Raw genomic sequence first — 24,486 nt, forward strand, 5'->3', positions numbered from 1 at the left:
GGGGAGTATTATGGGCTGGAGACTGGAGGGGTTTTAGTGGGTCCGGTCACTGATTCAAACCAACCCCACACTCCCTGAGGTTGGTCACCTCAGGGGTTTGGATGCAAATTTCCCCTCCACCTGAAACAAAAAAAAAAAAAAATATATATATATATATATATATATATATATATATATATATAATATATATATATATATATATATATATATATATATATATATATATATATATATATATATATATATATATATATATATATATATATATATATATATATATATATATATATATATATATATATATATATATATATATATATATATATATATATATATATATATATATATATATATATATATATATATATATATATATATATATATATATATATATATATATATATATATATATATATATATATATATATATATATATATATATATATATATATATATATATATATATATATATATATATATATACTAGGCTGTCCCAAAAAAAATCGATGTTGAAAAAGTCAAGGTGCTCAGCCCTAAATTTAAAGATAATGTTATTTATAGCATTTTTGCAGAACATTTCGACTTTCTAAAAAATCGTTTTCAGGTTGCCCAAACGTGATTTATGAAAAAATGGCTTTTTCAAGCTACAAAACCACTCTTCTGCACTTTTTTCAAATCAGTTCGATTCCTAAGTTTTTCCATATATTTTTTTTGTGGGATTGTTTTTGAATATTTTGCATGGTTTGGTTCAGCATCACATTCAATTATTTGACTTACAGAGCCTATTGAACATCACAAAAAAGGGAATTTTTCTTATAGTTTTCAGATAAAACCTTTCAAAACACATATAACAAAAATGTTTGATCAAGAACTGAAATTTTTATCGCTAAGCGGAATTCAAGACGAAAATTTACATGAACAAAGATCCTTGATATCTTATCGGGGGGCTGACATATTGGCGTTTTTACATGTGATGGAAAACTATGCATTTTCTCAAAAATGCCACTAACGCTCAAAATCTCCATTGCACAGTGTTTTGTTTTGCCGTTTGTGCGTAAAATTTCCAAAATAGTGTTTCAAATGTTGATTATAGCCATAAGGCATGTTCGGAAAAGTTTCAGGATATTCAAAAATGCATCTTTTAATGTACAAAGATGGGTGATTAATCCACCAATGAGTGAGATAAAAAATTTACTTCTTAATCAGAATAAGATAGACGCAAGGAATCTTGGACAAAGTTTTAGGTTATCTGAAAACAAGAAACTTTACCGAAGACATCATGTTTCTATCTCTTACATATTACGAGCAATATTGAGTTTTCTATTAGAAGGCACTAAAAATCACAATTTTCGTTTTAACTTTTTTCGTGGATTTTTCCGAATTTTTAAACCTTCTACTAAGTTATCAGCCATCTCAAATTGCATTTGTTTTCTAAACAATGTTATTTTTTATCTCCCAAAATAAAACAGTTATTTAACATATTTGTTAAAATGCATAGTTTTCCATCACATAGAAAAATGCCAATATCTCAGTTCCGCGATAAGATATCAAATATCTTTTTCATGTAAATTTTCGTCGTAAATCCCGCTATGCAATGAGAATTTTAGTTCTTGATTAAAAATTTTTTTTGTGTTTTTAAGGGCTTTATCTAAAAATTATTAGAAAAAAAAATATATTTTTTATGATGTTTAATGGGCTCTGGGAGCCGAAAACTGAATGCAATGCTGAACTGAACCATGCAAAATATTCAAAAACAACCCCATAAAAATAAAAACATATATGGAAAAATTTGGGAACCGAACAGAATTAAAAAAAAGTGCAAAAGAGTGGGTTTGTAGCTTAAAAAAGACATTTTTTCATAAATCACGTTTGGGCAACCTGAAAACAATATTTAGAAAATCGAAATGTTCTACAAAAATGCTCTAAATAACATTATCTTTAAATTTAGGGTTGAGCACCTTGACTTTTTCAACATCGATTTATTTTGGGACACCATAATATATGTATATATATATAATATATATATATATATATATATATATATATATATATATATATATATATATATATATATATATATATATATATATATATATAGATATATATATATATATATATATTTATATTTTATAATATATATATATATATATATATATATATATATATATATATATATATATATATATATATATATATATATAAATATATAACTATATAACTATATATATATAACTATATATATATTATACCTTGACTTTTTCAACATCGATTTTTTTTGGGACAGCCTAGTATATATATATATATATATATATATATATATATATATATATATATATATATATATATATATATATATATATATATATATATATATATATATATATATATATATATATATATATATATATATATATATATATATATATATATATATATATATATATATATATATATATATATATATATATATATATAAATATATATATATATATATATATATATATATATATATATATATATATATATATATATATATATTTTATTTTATTTTTTTTTTGTTTCAGGTGAAGGGGAAATTTGCATCCAAACCCCTGAGGTGACCAACCTCAGGGAGTGTGGGGTTGGTTTGAATCAGTGACCGGACCCACTTGCTTCGGGAGCGGCTTTTGTGCTCTGTGCACCCTCTTGGTTCTTTAGGTCTTTTTGCTAACTTAGCTAACTAACCTGGAGACTGGCCGTTAGCTAACACTGGCGTGTCGGTGGTCAACCTGTCGCCTGTTTTGCAATTTTAAAACTATTTGAGAGGCGGCTGTACAAACCGCCCTCCAAATGTTTGGGTCTTTACACATCCTCCGAACTAGGTTGTCCGGAGTGGTGTCTGGCCCGCTCACTACCATCATGTCGCTCCGCGCATGCACAAAACGAGGGCACACGAAGAAGACATGCCCAGCAGTCTCTTCCGCATCCGCGCACTCGGGACACATGGGGGACCCCGCATGCCCGAATCTGTGTAGATACTGCCTAAAGCAACCATGGCCTGACAGAATCTGTGTCAGATGGAAGTTCACTTCTCCATGGCGCCTCCCGACCCATCCGGATACATCCGGAATAAGTCGATGCGTCCATCTACCCTTCACGGAATTGGACCACTCCTGCTGCCATCTGATCATCGAGAATGATCTTCTGGTACCTCGTATGCCCCTTGTGTCACGTTGATCGAAGCATTCTACGTCCTCCTTAATGGCTATGCTGATAGGCATCATGCCGGACAGGGCGCAGATTGCGTCGTATGACACAGTTCGATACGCGCTCGCAACCCTCAGGCACATGAGCCTGTAGGTACTTTCCAACTTACCCCGATGTTTACTAGTACCTAGTGCTTTGGACCACACTGGCCCGCCGTATCTCAGTATGGACGAAGTCACGCTAGCTAGAAGTTTCCGCTTGCTGCCGTACACTGCTGAGCTATTGGACATCATGCGAGATAATGCTGCAATAGCCATTGAAGCCCTCTTACAGGCATATTCGACATGGCTCCCGAAGGCGAGCTTGTCATCAATCATCACCCCCAGCAGCTCCAGGGAGCGCTTAGAGGCGATGGTGCAATTCCCGACACTGATCAACGCCTGTTGCTTCGACTTGCGGTTATTGACAACTGAAATCTCCGTCTTATGATGCGCAAGCTCCAGTTTTTTGGAGCGCATCCAGTCCTCGACGACGCTTATAGAGTGCGAAGCCGTCAACTCAACCTCCTCGATCGACTCGCCGTAGACCTCAAGTGTGATGTCGTCCGCAAACCCAACGATCACAACCCCTTGGGGGAGCTTTAGTTTCAGCACTTCATCGTACATGATATTCCACAGTACCGGGCCCAGGATGGAACCTTGTGGAACCCCTGCGGTAATTGGGACACATTTTTGACCCTCGTCTGTGCTGTAAACTAGCACACGATTCTGGAAATAATTTCCCAGAATCCTGTACAAAGATACCGGAATGTCTAGTTTCCGAAGCGAGTGGGCTATGGAATCCCAGCTAACACTATTGAACGCATTTTTCACGTCCAACGTGATGATTGCGCAATAGCGAATGCCCCATCTTTTACGCTGGAGTGCTACCTCTGCTGTTTTGGTGACGGACAGAATAGCATCCACCGTAGACTTGCCTTTTCGGAAGCCGAACTGGTTACTCGACAGACCGTTTGCACTTTCGGTGTACCTAACCAGTCTATTGAGAATAACCTTCTCGAGCACCTTACCCGCCGTATCGAGCAGACATATCGGTCTGTATGCCGACGGGTCACCAGGTGGTTTCCCTGTCTTCGGCAATAAGACCAGCTTCTGTCGCTTCCATCTCTCTGGGAATGTACAGTCATCCAGGCACTTCTGCATGACTTCCCGGAATAGTCTGGGGGCCTCTTTGATGGCCTTCTTCACAGCCAGTTTCGGAATCCCATCCAATCCCGGTGCCTTGCTCACCTTCAGGGAGTTGGCGATCGCGATGAGTTCCTCATTCGTAACCGTTTCCGCCTCCTCTGCCTCGGCACGGCTAACGCCGTCTCTCATATATTGGGTGTTCGGCAGGCTGGCCGACCACCTCTGGTCTGAGTTTGAGATACTGGAACGTCGGTGAAGTGACTCGCCAGCCGGAGGCCAAGGATTTGGCTGGTGGCGTGGAAAGAGTCCCTCTATGATCCGCTCAAGCATCGCTGGTGATTTTTCTGCGGGCGCCATCGCACCCTTAGTCTTGGCCATCACCATTCTATAGGCGTTACCCCACGGGTTAGTGTTGGCACTAGGGCACAGTCTTTCGAAGCACGCACGTTTACTAGCTATTATTGCTCTCGACAATCTTCCCTTTCTTCGTCGGTTCGCGCACGTTGAATCCTTCTTCTCGCTTGAAGACACGTTCTGCGGAGGTCCGCTATCGCGTCGGTCCACCAGTAGACTGGTGGCCTTCCATGCCTAGGCTGGCGGTTCCTAGGCATAGTGGCGTCGCACGCCCGCGAAAGTATGGCAACAAGTTGATCAGCGCTCAGGTTACGAGTTCTGCTCGCCTCGTGTTCTCTGGTTTGTGCGTCGACTTCCCCACTCAGTTGCCCATGCGTTGAAGTCGCCCGCCACTACCAACGGTGATAGACCGATCAGCTCCACGGTGGCTCGGTCAATCATCCTTGCGAACTGCTCGGTAGACCAACGAGGCGGAGCATAGCAGCTGCAGTACACTCCGTTCACCTTGGCAACCGCGTATCCTTCGTTTGAAGTTGACACTATCTCTTGAACCGGGAACCTGCTCGTCGTCCATATTGCCGCCATACCGGACCCGTCCGAAATCCAGTTACCGTTTCCGGAAGGAATTCGGTAGGGGTCCGAGATTATGGCGATGTCCGACAACGACTCAGTGACTGCTTGGTATAGCAGTTGCTGAGCCGCGAAGCAGTGGTTCAAATTTAGCTGTGTCACTCTCGCGCCCGTGGCTTGCTAGTCGGCTTACCGGCCGTGCACCTCGGGCCTCCCATTATGTGCTTTGCGTCACGCTTCCCGGCGCACGCCAAGCACTTCGGGGGCTCTCCGCAGTCTTTGCTTTTGTGGCCTGCAGCACCGCACCGCCTGCATAGGGAGCTCCTGTCAGGCCCCTTGCAGCTAAAGGACTTGTGTCCTTGCTCGAAGCATCGAAAGCAGACCTCAGGCGGCTGGTAGATGCTGAGTGGGCACATTGACCAGCCCACTTTGAGCCTCGCTACCTTTAGCGCCTGGTTTGCGTCTACTGACGGAAGCCTGACAGTGGCGGTCTGGGTTCCTACTGGGCCTTTGCGCAGTCGAACTGCCTCTGGTGCCACAACCACTTCGCACTGCTCCTTGAGGGCATCCACGACTTCGCATGCCTCGGTGACTTCGTCCAGGTATTTAAGTTGTGAGGTTACCTGCGACGTGAGTGCCCGAACCTGCACTCTATATCCAAGCGCCTCTTGGGCCAATGCCCGATAGGCTGGGCCCTTATTTCTGGCTTCCTTGCGGAGCTCGACGATCATTTCTCCCTTGCGGGATCGGCGGATGCTACGCACATCTGCCCCCAGATCTTTGAGCTTCGCATCGCCTCTCATTGCCTTAAGGACTTCCGAGTACTTTGACTCTTCTGTCTTAAGGATGAGTGCGTCGCCCTTATTTTTAACTTTCTTCGTCGCAGGATTTGTAACCGGGTGCGGTTTTTTGGCCACCACTTTTTGGTTCCTACTCCTTCCCGGAACCGTTACCCACGGGTTACCGGGAGCCTTCTGCTCCTTGGCTGCCACCGTGGGCGTTGCTTGCGCCACTCCTACACCGGTCTGAGGGCTGTTTGCGATTAAACGCTTCTTGGTGCCCCCGGGGGCCGTCTCTCCCGGGGACTGTCGCGTTCGTTTGGCAGCTGGTCCTGCCGCGCAAACCGCCGCAAACGTGCTGGCGTCCGTTTGGACCGACTTCGTCGCCAGCTCGGTCACCTTCGTCTCCTCTTTCTCCGCAGCCGCAGCTTTCATTTCGAGCTCGGCATGCTCCTTTTTCGCAGCATCGACGGAGGACCGAAGCATGTAGAGGGCCTGCTTCAAGTACTTCGTTGTATTGCTGCGACTTTTCGCAAACTCGATTATAGCATCGAGCTGCTCAGACAGGGCCACTACCCTCGGTAGCGTGTCCCGCTGTCTTCCGACCGCCTTTAATAGCTGTGGACCAGCCACCGCGATGTCTTGCGTAGATCCGGCAGGCGTACTGCCTTTACCGTCTTCGCAGGCGACCTTCACTGCATCCGTCTCCACTTTTCTAGGCGGAGACCGCTGGATGCCACCTCGCGCAAATGGGTTTTCCAACCCATCTGCCCCCATCTCCAGAGTTTTGTTTTGCTGCATTTTTGTTTATTGGGTCCCCCTACCAGCCGCTATCCTTATCCATAATGGAGTAGTCGCCTAAATGGTCCCAAGGTAGTCTATGCCGGAGCATTGAGGCCATGGCTAGGGGCGGCTGCCATAGCGCCTCATAGGCAACTATGACACCCCCGACCGGCGCAAGTCAGGAAAAGACATCTGATCCTACTCCTGCCGGGTTCCCACCAGGCAATGGACTCGGAACGTACTGGAAGGCCTACCAGGTTTTACGGGACGGAGACCCCTGCACCGGTTGTACTCTCGCCGTTTCAAGCCGTTATCACACGACATTACTAAGGGAGCTCGGCGCAGGTGCCAGCCCAAAATCATGGTACGAAAACGAAATCCGACTCTTATCCTATAGTGATGCGACCAGTTGCCGTAATTGGGCACAACTCGCTCCGTCGGAGCTGCTTCCGGCCAGTGTGGCTTTTGCGAGAATTCAGCGGCCCAGTGCCTGAATCTCGCCACGACCTAGGCTAGCTCCCGTTGATGGTCCGGGACTGCTTGCTAGCAGTGAGCACTTCCGTGGCCTTCGGTAATCGCCAATTACCGACCCGTGGTGGCATACAGCTCTGCCATATATATAAATATATATATATATATATATATATATATATATATATATATATATATATATATATATATATATATATATATATATATATATATATATATATATATATATATATATATATATATATATATATATATATATATATATATATATACCTATTGAACGTACCTATTAATCGTACCTATTGAACGATTCATTTTCAATTTAAAAAAAAACATGCGGTGGCGTGGTGAGAGGAATGGTATAAGGGTTCAAAATACTCACAGAGACTCAAAATCTGAGTAGTTTGTCTTTGCGTAATCCTTTTTGAGATTATATAACAACCTCCCCTTTTCTAAACCGAAAATGCTGAAATATGGATAATTTTATCATATATCAAAATAATATTAAATCAACAAATTTAAAAAAAAAATATTAAATCAACAAATTTAACAAAAAAACAGTGCCAAAGACGTATCGACTTGAATTTCAAATTCTTCTTAGTAGTAGTCTTGTAGCAATAAAAAATTAACAATTGTTCAACTTTAATGTTTCATCTTTTTAATTTTGTTCTTCCGTAGTTCAGCTTATGCTTTCTTTTCAGCTTCCATTTCGGCTTTTTTCTGTGCCCTCAGCTCAGCCTCACGCTGTTTCTCAGCTTCTGCCAAAGCCTTCTGTTCAGTAATTAGTCTATGGTGTTCTAGACTTCGACGAGAGGTAAGCACGACAGGACTTCGATGCTTGAACCGGTGAGTTCCTTTTCGATGGGGAGTTTCGGGGGTTTGTGATTTCACGAGATCTGAGAGTGCCCTGAGTGCTCCTCCTGGTACTTTTTTTTTGGATTAGATGGTGTGATTTTACTTGTTGATGGATGCTGGGTATCCTCTAGATCCTCACTGGTTAGTGGTTCTGGTGCTGATGGAGATTGAGCATCTGAAAAATCCGGAAATAAATCGTCCAAATCTAGCAATGGTTCGGTCGTTATAAGTGCATCATCAGAATCTGGAGGATTACCGCAAGGTTCTTCTGGAACTTCCTCTGTTGTTGGTGGTCACAGCTGTTGATAGTCTGGGACATCATCTTCCAATTCTTCAAAACTGTTCTGACCACTAGAACGGTTCTAACCAACATCCTCTTCTCCATACACACCAGATCCCAATGGCTTTAGCATTCTGTACACATTGCGCAAAATGTGATCATCATCAGAACTAAAACTCTGTTCTGAGAGTTTGTACCGAGCCACGCGATCCTTTCCCAGCATCTTCATTATCCCTTCCGCCTCGGAACGAATGACAGGAAAAGTGGCAACCTTCTTAAAATCAGTTTTCCTTGCTTGTGCGTTACTCACAACGACCGAATTATCGGTTTTCAGTACTGTGTTTGGTGGTTTTTTTTTAGCTAGGCATTTCGAATAATCCACCTTATCTGGGTTCCAAGGATATAGGCCACACGTTTCAAAACCGTTCTTGATTACCTTCTCGTCAACTTCTTTCATAGAATTTTCGAGCAGCGGGGCAAAATACTCTGTTTTCAGATAACTATCTGGGTTGTTGCATTTCCAGTCTTCAACGGTTTTCAGCCAGCGTGGCTGAAAACCGTTGAAGACTTTCGTTGAAATGCTCATTAGTGAATTGTTTACAATATCTTACCGTTTTCTGTCATTTTTGCGTTGAATTTACTAAGACAACACAAGAAAATTGGACGAGTTAGCGTATAGTAGTAGGTAAACAAAAATGTGTGTAAACTTAATAGAAGTGCGGCAAGTCAACTAGTTTGACGGTGTTTCTGTTTTATTCAGATTTATAGCTTCTTGAAGTGCAGTCGGTTTTCCTCTGTTCCTCTGGATTTTGACTGAAAAATGGATGTCTTGAGTCAACAAATTTTATATTATGATTTTTTTCTGTAATTTTGAAACATTTTGTCTAGATTACCATACAGCCTTGAAAACGACAGTTCAGATATTGGTTTAGAATACTGGTATGGAGATTATATGCTTTAAGTACGCAAAAAAAGATGATAATATACCCAGCCTGTCCAAAATATATGCATGTCCAAAATATATTATCTACCCTAGCATGGAGCGTGATCGGTTAGGCTTTGACGACTGCAGCGTGCCGCAACCTGATTGCAGTAAAAATCGTTGCACAGAGATAATCTTTTATTATTAATATACTCACAAATACCAGCACGATGGAAGACCTCCTCTCTAACCTCAGCCTCAGGACCGAGACGACTGTGATGAGCGCCAGCTGCAGGAGGCAGGACTAAGTTGAGTGGATTGGAGGCTTCCAAAATGCTTTCTAGAGTGCGCCTCGGTTCGGTGTCTTGTAATGTCGTTGAGGATTTCTCGTCCTTTTTCTGTTTTTTTTCTGTATGGACCCCACTGCAATCAGAAGTTTTTTCATCTTTTGCACGGTTTTGCAGTTCGCACAGGTTTATTTTTTACCTTTTTACCATGTTAATTATTGAGACGAAACCTGCTCCGTGTTATAGAGCTTTTGTCTTTTTCTTCAGACTCAGTCCTCCCTTATCGGTTTTATCATATCTTCCTGTAAGCTACCACTCTAACAGCGTATAACGTCATATAGTCTATGATATTATCGAAACTTTAGACCAGTGGTTATTAAGTCTGGAGGAGAGGTTTGTGTGGAAGAGCCTGAGAGAGTTCGGTGCGAGCTCGACCTGTGCGGTTCACTTTTTCAGTTGCTCCAGGTCGATTTAGTAAGCGCTATTGCTATCGGTTGCTGTAAAATCGGGTACGGTTGAGGTAAGTGCAATATGTCAATCTCATTTTATTTTATTCATTTAGTCTTTCCGACGCGTAATCCTAATTTTATTAGGTGTAAAGGGTGGAGGAAAAGGTGGTACGAAATTAGGCGGTTTCGTACTACCGGTGAAAATTACAAAATGACGCCAATATTAATATCCGCGAAAGCTACGAGAAGTTTTGGTTGCACTAATAATCATATTCGGCAACGCAGTTATGGCTAATTTTGTGTTAATTCAAGGGCACAGCACAGGGCACAGTTTTTTTTCGATGGCGTTTTCCGAGTGCTTGCCATAAATCTGTGTGAGTGAATACAAGCCAAACTTGTCAAAAAGTGAAGGTTTAGTGAAAAACACAGTGTTCTTTGCGTTAAAGTGATTATTCATCCAGACATTAAAATTGAAATTGTAAGGCCAGCAAAGTTGCGTGAGTGTGGGTGAATACTTCATGCGTTGCGCTAACTAGTGGTTCATTATGGACATGCGAAAATGGACTGCATGACGGTGTGAGCGAAGAGAATGTCAATACTTGGAGAGCGGAGAGAGTAGCTTTGCACTGTGGTGTGACGCTTTGGTGCTAGTTTGTTTTTTTTTTGTTTTCAACATTTCGAGAATGCTTATGTTTTGTATGTAGTGGTGTGAAGGTGTGATCTAATAGGTATTCAATATATATATATATATATATATATATATATATATATATATATATATATATATGTATATATATATATATATATATATATATATATATATATATATATATATATATATATATATATATATATATATATATATATATATATATATAAATATGTATATATATATATATATATATATATATATATATATATATATATATATATATATATATGTATATATATATATATATATATATATATATATATATATATATATATATATATATATATATATATATATATATATATATATATATATATATATATATATATATATTCTAAGCGTTGCAAAAATGATCATTTTGACACACACTCCTAAAATCCGGAACATTCCCGGTGTCCATTGACCGCATCAAGTCCTCACATAATATTTGAAAAGTAGGATAGTTTTCCAGTAAAATGAAACCTGTTTCGTCAAAATTGATTCAATTTTCGTGAAGTTCTGACCTTTTGAAAATTGACAAAATTTTGCCTGTCTCAATCATATTGTCTACCCCCTGTATCTGCTCCTGAATGTACTAAAAATTTATACAGTGAGTTAGCCATAGGTGCGTAAATTTTTACAAAATTTGACGCACTTATGTTCATTGTATACAATTTTCGCCTAAAAAATTTTGTGGTACGTATTGTATATTTTGCTGTCCTAAGTGACCAACATCAATTGGGGGTGCCTCGATAGTTGGTTGATTCGGCGCGACTACGAACATTCGCCTGTCGCGTTTTTTTTCTTCTTCATATATCGTTTATTTGACACGGCACAAATACAAAGCCGCCTGTCGCGTTGTTGAAAGTTATTTCTTTGTCTTCCATTGCTATATTGGAAGAAGTTTTGATTTCCTCTTCCTCTATTTTGTCCATAAGGAACTCTGTTAAAATTATTTCCGTTATTATTATAATTTGAAAAATTTGGTCGTCTATTGTAATTTATTGCGTTTTGGAAATTTGGTTGCCTAAATTGATTATTGGAATTATGGTAACCTCTGTGGTTACCTCTTCCGCCTCTGCCTCTCTGCCGTTGATGAGGATGATAGTATCTATTTCCGTTGGTATTGTCCATGGTGTACTCCTGGGCTTTCTGGACTGCTGCTCTAATGTCAGCAAAATTTCCAGCATTTAAAATCAATTTAAGGTCTTTGGACTAAATGCCTTTTATTAAGCCATTCATCCCAGCTTTAGTTGTTAACTTATTGGCTGTCTCTTCTGGGACGCCCTGTTCCAGATATAAAAATTTTAATTTCTGCGTGAGGTTATCAACTTCCTCGCAGAATTGATTTGTATTGGCATATTTAATTTGCCCTAATTTTGCTGTGAGAGTATCAGGTGTCTCCTTTGCTTTGCACCCTCTCTTTACATCTAATATTTTTAAGATTTCATAATTAATTTGCCTTGTAGCTTTTACGTATTCATGAAATTTAATGTCTGGTATTTTGTCTTGATTTTCTAGTAAATAATATTCTGCACTTTGTGTTATTACGTTACACAATGCTATTTTTTCTTTGATTAAATCTGAACTTAATTTGGTATTTATTGCTTTTTTGCAATATGTCAATAATAGTTTTAATTCCTCGAATTCCTTCATATGTGATTCTTAAGTACTTCAATCCAGTTATTGATTCGGTATTAAGATATACATATATAAAATTTTTATTTAGGGTACATGTATATAAACTTGATCATTTTTCAATTTGCTACTTATCGTATTTCCCCTTGTTTTTTGCTCTATTGGTTCCTGATCCTGATGATTTCGTATGGTTGCTGCTTCCACTTTTCCTGGGCTGGATCTTCCTGGGTTGATATTTCTCGATAGTAATGTTGTTTGCACTGCACTTTTTGCCCTCTTTTTCTTTGAATCATTGGTAAAATACTCGTTGACGAGGAGCATTCATCATTGTTGTTTGCACTACACTTTTGTCTTTAATTTGTTCTTTTATTTATGCTTGCGTGATGGTGGCTAAAGACTTGCGCACCTTATTGTATGTACGCTTTTTGATCCATTTTAATTGGTCGTAATATAAAGTTAACGCTAACTGCAAGCTGGTAATAGCTATTACTGCCCACAATAGATTGCTGTTATCACTTATTACTTCACCGTGCGATTCAAGCTTATTTATGATTGCTACTTGAGGATCGCCGACATTTTCTGTTTCCTTGGTGTTTAAACTACCCATTGTTTCATGACTTTTGTCAGTGTTCTTTTAGTCATACGCAAAATTTAGCACTCACAAAACTAGTTTTTGTTACCCTGCGGGTGATTACTGAGGCATTGTTCTTCCATTTTTTTTTTGACAGTGGTTTTTCCGTTTATGTTTTTAGTGCACTAATTTTCACTTTTGATTCCGCAAACCGAATTCACTTGTTATTTTCATCCCGGTTCGCTAAGTCCGGTTGTCAACTTCTAACTTTATTCTTTAATTTGGCACCATGCCATGTAATATATGTAGTATCTTAGCACGTTCCGGTCTGGGATTCACAGTTGAACTTAGACTTTTTCTTGGCTCTTCTGCGCCACGGTCGCCATCTGATAAGTTCACTGGTCACTGTGATACCACTTGTTTAAAATAGTAAAGAGAGGGGACAACTTCATAGTTCCAAACGGGATTAATTTATTCTCGTTAAACTTACTTCTAAGTCACTTCTTAACTTCTAACTTTTCTAACACATTCTAGTGCTTTATTGTATACAGTCTAACTAGCCGTGGCCAACGGCAATAAGTTGTCATGGTATGGACTTGTGTAGTGGTAGCTTAAAAAGCGTCCAATCCTCACAAGCGTTACGAGCATCGGCTTATTGCATACGCGTAGGCGTATAACAATCAGCACTATTTCAATGTAATCGCGGAGTCGTTTTTCTGCTTAGCTGCATGCGATTCCGGTTAGGGTGTGGAAATAGAAAGAGAGTAAAAATGGGTCATGAGAAAAGGTGCACGCTGCTAGATTTGCTTGCAGCGCTTTGGAATTTATGAGGTGACGAAATAGCGGGTTTAGTAAGGTTTGGGTTGTATCTCATATGACTACATGCAACTTGGTTAATTCTCAAGTGAGAAGAGAAGAGATTTTTTACACCCATGAGTTACATTCTGAAAGGGCGTATGCCTTTTGGCATAGGTTTTATTCGAAGCATTGTAGCCCAGAAACCGTTGGTTGTATGGAAAAACAGTCTGAAAATGAGTTGTAGGGAATTAAAAATGCACCATAAAAAAATATACACTGTACAAAAAAAAATTTTTTGACCAAAAAACATTAAAAATAAACATTAAATTTCAATTTAAAAAAAAAAGAGTTGAATTTTTTTTTAATTTTTTTTTTTTAAAACTTGACGTTAATACGCAACTTTTAAAAAAAAGTCCAGGATGGAGAAATGAAAAATAATTTTTTTATGGTAGATTAATTTTTTTATGAAAATTCTAATTCAAACATTTTTCAAAATATTTGTATTCTGATGATTTTAAAAGATGCAGAGAATCATTTAAATCAAAAAGCTCTTGGTAGTAAACATTCTAAAGGCATCGGTTTTCGAGTTATTTTAAATTTAGGCTCAATAAATTATTAATATTTCGGAAAATACACGTTTTTTTTATTTGTCCATGGTTCTCCAGCAAAAACCATACGTTCATTGGAATGCTTGATCAAAAATATACAATTCATTCTTTGACAACAAAACGATTGGATAAATAACTCAAGCGCTGAACCTTAGGCTACCTACACGTTCCTCCTTGCCGAATGTTTTATAAAAAAATATGTTTGTCGTGCAACACTACCTACTTGTTTACTAATAATAACTGTTTGTAAAGTACGCAACCAATAACTACTCGGTTACCTATAACATCTGTTTTCGTATATGAATTCGATTGCACTACTCCAGATGTGTTAGTAACAGTTTGCATTTTGTGAAGATGAATAAAGTGAAAATGGAATACACCAAGCCCAAATGCTGTAAACCCTTTCCTGATCATCGGTGCTCATCAAGCTAACGCAAATTGAACGAAAACGTTATTGCCAAATTAAAAATACTGAACGGTCATGCTCATTTTAATACGTCTTTATCAATTTGTGATTCGTGTAGTTATTGGAATGACAGTCAAGCCACCATTCATCCCTTCGTTGTTTACTATTCAGAATCTGGAACACTTAAGAATATCAGCTTCATCATAATATCGGAAGTACTCCATCATGATACTGTTGCGGTTCAGATGTTCATTGCCAAATAATTGAGTTTTTTGAAAACAACAATAGAGTTGAAAAAAGCGATATTAATGTTCGATGGAGCTGCCTCACAATATAAAAATAGAAAAAACTTTGCAAGTCTTTGCAAGTTCGAAACAAAATATAACGTCGATGCAGAGAAGCATTTTTTGCGACTTCTGGTAAAGGCCCATGCGATGCAATTGGTGGCATATTAAAACGAATGGCAGGAAATGCAAGTTTAGCTAAAGAACATGAACATCCCGTTACAAGCGCATAAGAATTGTATGATTGTAATAAAAATTCATCAAAAATGTCATTTAGTTGGGTATCATATGAAGAATATGAACAAGGAGTAACAGAATAGAGCAAAATTTTCAAAAAATCTATAATAATAGCTGCCACACAAAAGTATTACTCTTATGTTCCGATTTCAGAAAATAAGATACAAACGAAGCTGTTTTCAAAAAAAGGCGAATCATTTACTTATCATGTATATAAAATATATGGTGAAACTAGTTCTGTAAAGTATCTATGTCATGAAAATATGTTTTTAAGATAATAAAACTCGAAAATTAATATTTGATTCTTATATATATATATATATATATATATATATATATATATATATATATATATATATATATATATATATATATATATATAAATATATATATATATATATATATATATATATATATATATATATATATATATATATATTTATATATATATATATATATATATATATATATATATATATATATATATATATATATATATATATATATATATATATATATATATATAAATATATATATATATATATATATATATATATATATATATATATATATATATATATATATATATATATATATATATATATATATATATATATATTTATATCACTTAGAACATTTAATTCTTTTCTTGAGAACCGTTCGCCCAATCGTTTTGTTGTCAAAGAATGAATTGTATAGTTTTGATCAAGCATTCCAATGAACGTATGGTTTTTGCTGGAGAACCATGGACAAATTAAGAAAAACGTGTATTTTTCTAAATAATTATAATTTTTTGAGCTTAAATTAGAAATAACTCGAAAACCAATGCCTTTAGAATGTTGACTATCCATAGCTTTTTGATTCAAAATGACTCTCTGCATCTTTTAAAATCATCAGAATACAAATATTTTGAAAAATGTTTGAATTAGAATTTTCATAACAAAAAACTAATCTGCCATAAAAAAATTATTTTTCATTTCTCCATCCTGGACTTTTTTCTAAAAAAGTTGCGTATTAACGTCAAGTTTCTTTAAAAAAAAAATAAAAAAAAATTCAACTCTTTTTTTTTAAATTGAAATTTAATGTTTATTTTCAATGTTTTTTGGTCAAAAAAAATTTTTTTTGTACAGTGTATATTTTTTTTATGGCGCATTTTTAATTTCCTACAACTCATTTTCAGACAGTTTTTCCATACAACCAACGGTTTCTGGGCTACAATGCTTCGAATAAAACCTATGCCAAAAGGCATACGCCCTTTCAGAATGTAACTCATGGGTGTAAAAAATCTCTCCATCTGTGAAAAATGCTCAGTTTGCTAAGCCAAATACGTGTGCAAAGTTTAATTCAAATCAAAAATGGTCGATTAAATTTTCGCGTATTTCCAGGCGATTTGAAATTATTTTGCTCTATGGCTAGTTGTCATATGCAACACTTGTCGTGGGAATGATTTGGAAGATGTTTGATCATCCGGCCCGTGGGCATATGCTCTCTGGGTCCGTTTGGAAAGTCATTAAAATTTGGAGGATCATGTTATCCTCGTAAGGTTTCAGCTTACACGTTCATTTGAAACCAATTTTGTTCAAATCGGTTGTGTAGTTTCTGAGATATTAATGTTTCGTGATTTTTACATTTTGATACATAACCTCTAAACTAGGAATCAGATTACAATAAAATTCAATAAGGTCTTATGGGAAAACTAGACCTTTCATTTGCAATTAATTTCATTGAAATCGGTTCAGCCATCTCTGAGAAAATCGAGTGACATTGGGATAGCGTTACACACACACATACACACACATACACACACATACACACACATACACACACATACACACACATACCCACACATACACACACATACACACACACACTCATATACAGAAAATGCTCAGCTCGTCGAACTGAGTCGAGTGATATACGACATCCGGCCCTTTTGAGCACTTTTATACCTTTAGTTTTTGCAGTGATAGCTATACCTTTCTAGGAGAAAGGCAAAAAGTTAAATGATAGAAATGACTTTTAATTTCAACTTCAATCCCGAGCAAGGCCGCAAACATTGAAATAGTACAATATCAAATTAAAATGATGTTGAGGCCACATATTTTGATCGAAGCTATAGTTTTAAACAGTCTGCGGGTTAGGGTATAACTGCCTTGAATAGACTACTTAGTAGCGTAGCTGCAAATTTTGCAAGAAAAAGTGTAAATATCTAAACTGAATTAAGTATTTCATTATGTATAAACATGAAGTAACATGTTTATCATCTTTTCTGCATGAAAAACAACTAGGTAATACCTCTATTTTCTCACAATAAAAGAAATAAATCATCGCTTCAGTTTCCTTTAATGGGCCACCGTTTCCTTATTTGGACCACAACAATTTCCTAATTTAGGCCAGGTCTAAATAATACATCTCTTCAACCGTAGCTCCCGCTGATGAAACTAACTTTGGCTTACGCACTGAGAGTTCTGGAACTGGATCAACTGTAGACTGCACCCGTTCTTCCGTAATAGAGAATCCTTTACGTGCCATCCGAGTTATCCAGCGAACAAATGAGTCCTCTTCCGCGGCAGTCAATGCAGTTTGTTTACCTTGTTTTCCTGACCACTTGCTTCGTGCACGGAACATTACGGTGGATCGTGGAACATTGGAGCGCCTGCGAGCATCTCTAGTCGAAACACCACTTTTTATTCCTTGAAGACACTCAGTAACAGCTGCTTCAGTATGTTTTTTACCAATTTCCGGTGTTTTTCCCATTTTAGTAGCAATTTTATACAATAACTAAATCATAACAAATTTATGGTAACTATGATTCGCGGCGTTATTTCGATGATAGCTTTTGTTCGATATGAAGCACGCCGGAATAATGAAAACAGTATTATTTTCACCCTTAATTGGGCCATTATTTTTTTTCAATATTTTAAGTGTTTTTCTAGTAAAATTTATTGCTTATCTTTAAAAAAACACTCTTGTCCAACCCGTTAATCGAAAATCTGATTATTTTCGCTCGGAAAGTGTGATGTCAGTACAGTTTTTGGTGAAGCCATTTCCTATGAAAACGTTAACAAACCATGGCAAACCAGGTAGCTGTTATTTAAAGACATTTTTTGCAGCTTTAATTTGCAGCTTTAAGAATATTATAGTAAACGTCTGTTGCAACATTTCTAATGAAGAACATTATTGAAGTTGTCAAAGCATAAATCAAAACAAGTATATTTATAATGTGTAATTTGGTGTAAGAAGTTCAGGTGGTCCACTTAAGGAAGTGGTCTATATTAAGCAGATCTACCCTTCGTTTCTTTCTATAACTTTCAAACCACATGTTTAAACATTATGAAATTCATTGTTTAAGGGGTGGCAAAGCCCATGTAGAGTATATCCTACCAGGGACTTCTTCTTCTAGGTATCCCTGTACGCGCAATTGGCGCGGAATTAAAACCACCAGATTAGCGTGGACTAACTAACTTTATTTCTGTACAACACTACTTAAATATACCATACAGGTAACTCAGGGTGAGAGGCCTTTCTCCCCTTCGCCCTGGTCACCACATACCCAGCTGTGTTACTCTAACCTATGCCACTCCTCGGTCTGTCTCTTTTTTATGCCTAATTTTTAGTACAGATAATTAACTGCTTGAGAGCGCTATAGCATGTGCTCCAAAACACGTGCACTACCGTGAGCGCTAAGAGCCCGCGCGTGAGCATGAGCGACGCTACCGTTTGTCGAGTTCTTTTTTTGTTTATTCAATGCCTCGGTGGCTTAGTGACTATTCATCGCGAAAGGCAAAGTGTTTTCGCCAACGCTTGCATAGCAGAATCGTTCACGGTCTTTCTTCAAGATTTTTCCGGTTATCTTTACAAATGGTCTTATTTTGGTGGACAACGGCGGACGGCGTTGGCCCGCCTGGTGCGCTGCGCCTTGAAGATATCCTCTGCTGGGCTGTATGGTTCAAACGTCGCTCGAACTAGTGGGTCGTTGTTGCGGAGGGGTCTGTAACGGGGAGAGTGCGTCTGGCCGAAGGGTCGTCGCCGGTCGATGGCCGTGCTGTACTCGGGTGTGCTCATGGGCGCCGGGCGCGCTGACGTACTGTGAGTTCGTGTTTGTTTTGGTTGCGCCGACTTTGAGCCTTTTGTTTTGGTGGTTCTGCCGCCCCTGTTTTCGTATGGGTCTTTTTTACGGGTGTAGACGCTGCGTGCCTGGTGCATGCGTTTCGTCATTGTTATGTGGGTACTACTGCGTGCCTGGTGAATCGTGACGCTATGCTGTTTACGACCTTCGTTAAGTGGTGCCGGGTGATTTGGATTAGCCAGCACAACTTTGGCCTTTGTTACTGTTAACAGGGTTTGGGCAGCCTACATTTATGCCGTTATTATTTTTCCGCTGTAGAGACTAGGTCACTGGTACGCAACCTGCTCGCGGTGTGTATTCAATAATGTCTCTTTTTGCAGCAAGTATTGAGGGTCTAGGCAAGCTTGGCTGCTGTATGTCTTCAATAATTGTCTTTCTAGTTTTTCTTTCGGAGACTTCCTGTGGGTATGATGGGACTTCTGGGAGGGTTGAGTGTTTTTGATTTTCGCCCCCTCTCGGCGTCTCTCATATGCTGCTGCTAAACGCGAAAATCTGGACAGTGATTTTTGCATAACAGGCCGTTTTTTTCTCTGCGTTTTGGTTTTTGTGTTAATCTTGCGTGGGCCGTTCCTACTTGTTTTTCCCTAGGTGTGGTCAACTGCTGTGTCTCTCACTCCCGTGGGCCACCCGCACTCGCCGTTCGTTCCCCGCTCGCAATCGCCTGTATCCTCCGGGTCTTGTCTTGTCTTGGTTATCTTCGATGATCGGGTCCTGTGCTCGTCACCAGTTCTTAGAAGCTAGTTGCCCTACTTAGCAAGTGGTGCATTTATTTTTTTGCCATTCTTTCATCATTTTTTTTTTGTGTTTCGTTAATTTTTCCGCTTAATTTTCCGTGGTCCCCGTGGTTCTATGGTTAGCGATGTCGGTCGGCTAGCTCTACCACACGGTTGTGATATCGGGTTCGATTCCCGATCAGGTCGAGGAACTTTTCGAGCTGGAAATTTTCTCGACTCAGCACTGGGGCACGGTGTATCGTTGTACTTATCCTACAACATGCAAAATGTGTCGAAAACAATATCGACAACGAATTCTCTCAACTAATCTAGTTGATCGAGACCGCATTAGCCCCCAGGCTAGCGTGCGATATTGTTTTGTTGTAATTTTTCCGCGTGCTGTTTAAAATTACTGTTCACTCGCGTACGGGCTTCTTACATTCTATTATCAACCCTAGGCTTCTACTTACAATCTAGGCCCGTATTTTTCTTATTTTCGGATGACATAATTCGGTTTTTCTTCCCCTACTAAGATGTACATCTTTTTTTTAGTATTAGATTTATCCGTTATTACATACATAACCTTCAAATGTGCATTGTTTATTTTTTTTTTCATCATGCATTCATGACATGTTTTCGTTGAATATACTGCGTCGGTTGGGCGTTTTCTTTTGTCTTTCGCTCCATGAATAAATCTTTTTGGTGTGAACAATGGCGTCGGTTTTTTTCTTTTTCATAGATAAATCTTTTCGTTATAACAGAAAAAATCGCGTTGATTAAACATTCATCGTTATCCTCTGTCTCCATATACAATGTTCGTCTAATACCCTGACGTCTTTTTAACATCTCCTATCATCTTTCCATTTGCACTAAAAATATCTCGTCACTTTCTCGTCTGCTTTATTCTTTAATCTTTTTAATCTCTTTTTGAATTTGTAATTATTTAATTTTCGAATTGTCTCTTGCTACTGTCATACTTACACACTACTTACTCTTCTCCTGGTATGCAGTAGATCACACACTGCCTCTCCCACTACCCTTCGGAGGTATGACCCCCTGTCTAGTGATTCCTGGAAGAAAAGATGGTTAGCACCCCCGTAGGAAAAAGAAAAAGAAGAATCTCACAATCACTCCGGGTTCGTTACGCCCTTGCCTCTCTCATTCATCAGCATCCACCTTGAACATGCTGGCTTAACGACTCCCATTAAATACTTTCACTCGGTATATAGTAAAAAGGAAAGGAACAGCTGAATCCTATAACCGGCAGTTCTTTCGCAGTTTAAGCCTACCTCCGTCGTTCGTTCTTATTAGTCCTGTCGCTAGTCAGTGTTGACATCCTATTTCTCCCCACAAAATTTCTCCCGAAGACCATTTTTCTATTTCAATATTACCCCGAGCCATTTTTGCTTCACGGGGGCTCTAGAATTCATTTCTTTTTGATTTGTGCCTGGCGGTCGTTTGTCTCTTATCATCTCTTTACTTTGGGGTGTTATGTTCATTACCGCCCCGGCTGTCGGTACTTTCGCTGCTGTCGCTATTTTCTTCTCATTTTCCCATGTTATATTCGTATTCGGTGCCCTGACGCTTTTTATATTCGTGTGCTGTCTATTTTCCCGAGTCGCACATTTCCCGATTTGCGACTCTATCCCCTCGTAATCTTTATTTTCCCGTCTTTGTCGCTTGTTTAGTCTACTATTTCCCAAAACGTCTCTGACGTCATTAGGTTGCTCATATAACTTGTCCTCAGGTCTAAAAATATCCTGCTTCGTGAGTCTTCCGTGCGTCCCGCTACCCTGCGGCGCTGTCAGCCTTTTCGTATTTGTTGGTTTCTCCGACCAATTTTCTATTGTCGTCTTGCGCGCGCAGCACGAAATCCTTCCTTTGTAAAAACATAATGTTAGTAATAGCACAGAAACAATTCCTGCTACTCCCGGTACGCTGATCCATGGGTTTTCCAGCGGTGCGTAGATCAAATTCTTTAAAGTCGTTTTCTTTGTCTTAATATCGTGTATGTCTACCCCTATATCAAACAGTCTTTTTAGATTCACATATGTATATACTTTTTCCGTACCATTCCAAACTGGCACGATCTCGAAATTAACCTCCGAGGTCAGCATCTCTCTGGCATCACCCGGTAATAACGTGACGTTTGCGTCCCATTCGTAATCCGTTTCGTAGTATTCTAATCGTATGTGATTGGTAGATACCACCATGTTCGGGGTTACTATAATGGACCCCTTCCCCAATCACAGTTTTCCGAGACACGTCACCGTTTGTCTCAATTGCCAGAGACGCCTGTCTCTACCCATATTGCGTGATCAGTTTGCACCGCTTTCGTCATACAGCGGGCAGTTGATCCTTTAAAAATTACCTCAGTCACACAGCTTTGGCTGTTGTGTAAATTTTCCATAGCTTTTTTTATATCGCATAGCGTGATATCCCTGAATTTAGTGCATCTGTCATATTCGTCGCTGGAGAGGGTGTGAACAAAATAACATCTTTGTCAATGTGAGATTCCAGGACGATCTTTCCCGTGTTATTGAATTTATATTTGAAGTCCGCACTATCGAGTGTTTCCGTTATTATTTTGCCATAGCTGTCCCGTGGGAATGATAACCCGGTGTGCAACGTACTTTCCAACTCTTCTATGTTTCTCTGTAGTGTTTCTAATGTGAACAATCTTTTTAATATGTCGTAACCCGTCATGCGTTGAACCTCTCGCCGGCGTCTTTCAAAAAGCTTTCCTCTGCTTCTATGCTTGCCATGGATAGGATGGATCTCCATCTTGTAATTCCCCCTCAACACCCCTGTGACGGGCAAATTTTTTATTCCGGTCCTCATTTACTGCGATCTTATCGCGCCCAATACGAAGATCAGCCCGAGTATCCTTGAGAGGAAAAACAAAGAAAAAGAAACTTTTCTAATGCGGGTGCAACATGTGTCTCCCCCTAAATAATTACTCATTGATGGACTGGCATCCTTTTTTTTCTTTTCTCTTATTCTTTTGTTTCCCAGTTTACCCAATATCTTATTCCTATTCTATTAGACACGAATGCACACAATATGTGTAAGTGTCATTAATAAAATTAATAATAATAGTAATATTCTTATTCTTTTCCAAAATTTAAACTTAGACTGAGTAGTCAATTATCGGAGCTCGCCAGAGAAAAATCTCGCGGTTGCATTTCCCTTAATCTTAAATGTTTTCTTTTCTTTCATATTAAGCATATTCATTAATTCATCCAATGATTGATGGCGCTTCATGGTTTTTATTTTCCTATCAAGCTATGTGCGCTTTTCAAAACATCTCCCCGTGTGCGCCATGCGACAGCGTCAGGCTTGCCCACAAGGGCTACGCGGCTGCGCTGCGAACCCACGGCGAGCCGCGATGATTTGTGCTGACTTTATTAAACAAAACATCAGCCGGTCTGACTACTTAAGCCGGTTCCTGCATGCCGAAAATTCACACTCGTTCAACGCCTGCACCATCAAGATGATGTTTGGCCTGGACATCGGAATGCCCTCGTGGCATGAGGGCGCGAGTTTCTTCGGCAGCATTCTAGTTGAGATGGACATCCAACCCAGGAAATATCTTTGGACCCAACTCCCATCGTTTGTAGTCTGCAGCGTTAGGACTCTCTTGGCGCTTCTGGGAGCGGCATACCAAGGATATCTACCCATTCCGAAACTGATTGTGGAGCTCGTTCGGTGGCACGAAGCCCAGTGGGCCCTGGCCGGCGTGCCGGGCCCAGCCACCGCAGAGGACGCTCAACTATTCACGGACAATATTGGCTGGGAGGCCAGCTTGCGGCAGGTGAAGGCGCCACCGGCCTTCCTGCGGCGTCTTACCCGGTGTGTATACCGGGGGACCTCTTAAATATCCGATATCGAAGAGGTCGAGGGGCTTCCCCTCGACGGAGTGCTTCAACGGTTGCGGCGGCCAATGTGGCCGGTGATATATTAAATGGAGGGAAGCTGTTTTTTTCATAATTTGGTAACTTTGTAAAAAACGATGAATAAAGAATAATTAGTTATAAACGCTAACTTTTCCTTTTTTTATTTTTTTATCTCTAAATGATGAACTACTATATGTACATACAGAATGTTCAAAGAATTGGCTCAAAAGAAATGAACCTGCTTTTCAAAACGCGAATATTTGTTTCCACTTTGGCTGCGTCTATCATGGTGTCGTCTATGGTTCTGTCAATCACTGCGTCGCCTCCCTCACTTAGTGTTAATTTTTCATTCATGATACCGTTTCAAGCGG

General features: G+C 39.1%; 1 protein-coding gene across 1 annotated transcript in view; it reads left to right on the top strand.

Moving 5' to 3' along the window:
- The window catches only part of LOC129731743 (uncharacterized), a 98,299-nt gene extending 74,116 nt beyond the window's left edge, over positions 1 to 24,183 (top strand). Inside the window, exon 2 of the mRNA XM_055691992.1 lies at positions 23,505 to 24,183. Within this exon, the coding sequence (XP_055547967.1) occupies positions 23,542 to 24,096 (555 nt within the window). The 5' untranslated portion in view covers positions 23,505 to 23,541 and the 3' untranslated portion in view covers positions 24,097 to 24,183. The remainder of the gene's footprint in view (positions 1 to 23,504) is intronic.
- Positions 24,184 to 24,486: the final 303 nt, after the last annotated feature.

This window comes from Wyeomyia smithii, chromosome 3 (genome assembly GCF_029784165.1).
Source record: "Wyeomyia smithii strain HCP4-BCI-WySm-NY-G18 chromosome 3, ASM2978416v1, whole genome shotgun sequence".
Lineage (NCBI taxonomy): Eukaryota > Metazoa > Arthropoda > Insecta > Diptera > Culicidae > Wyeomyia > Wyeomyia smithii.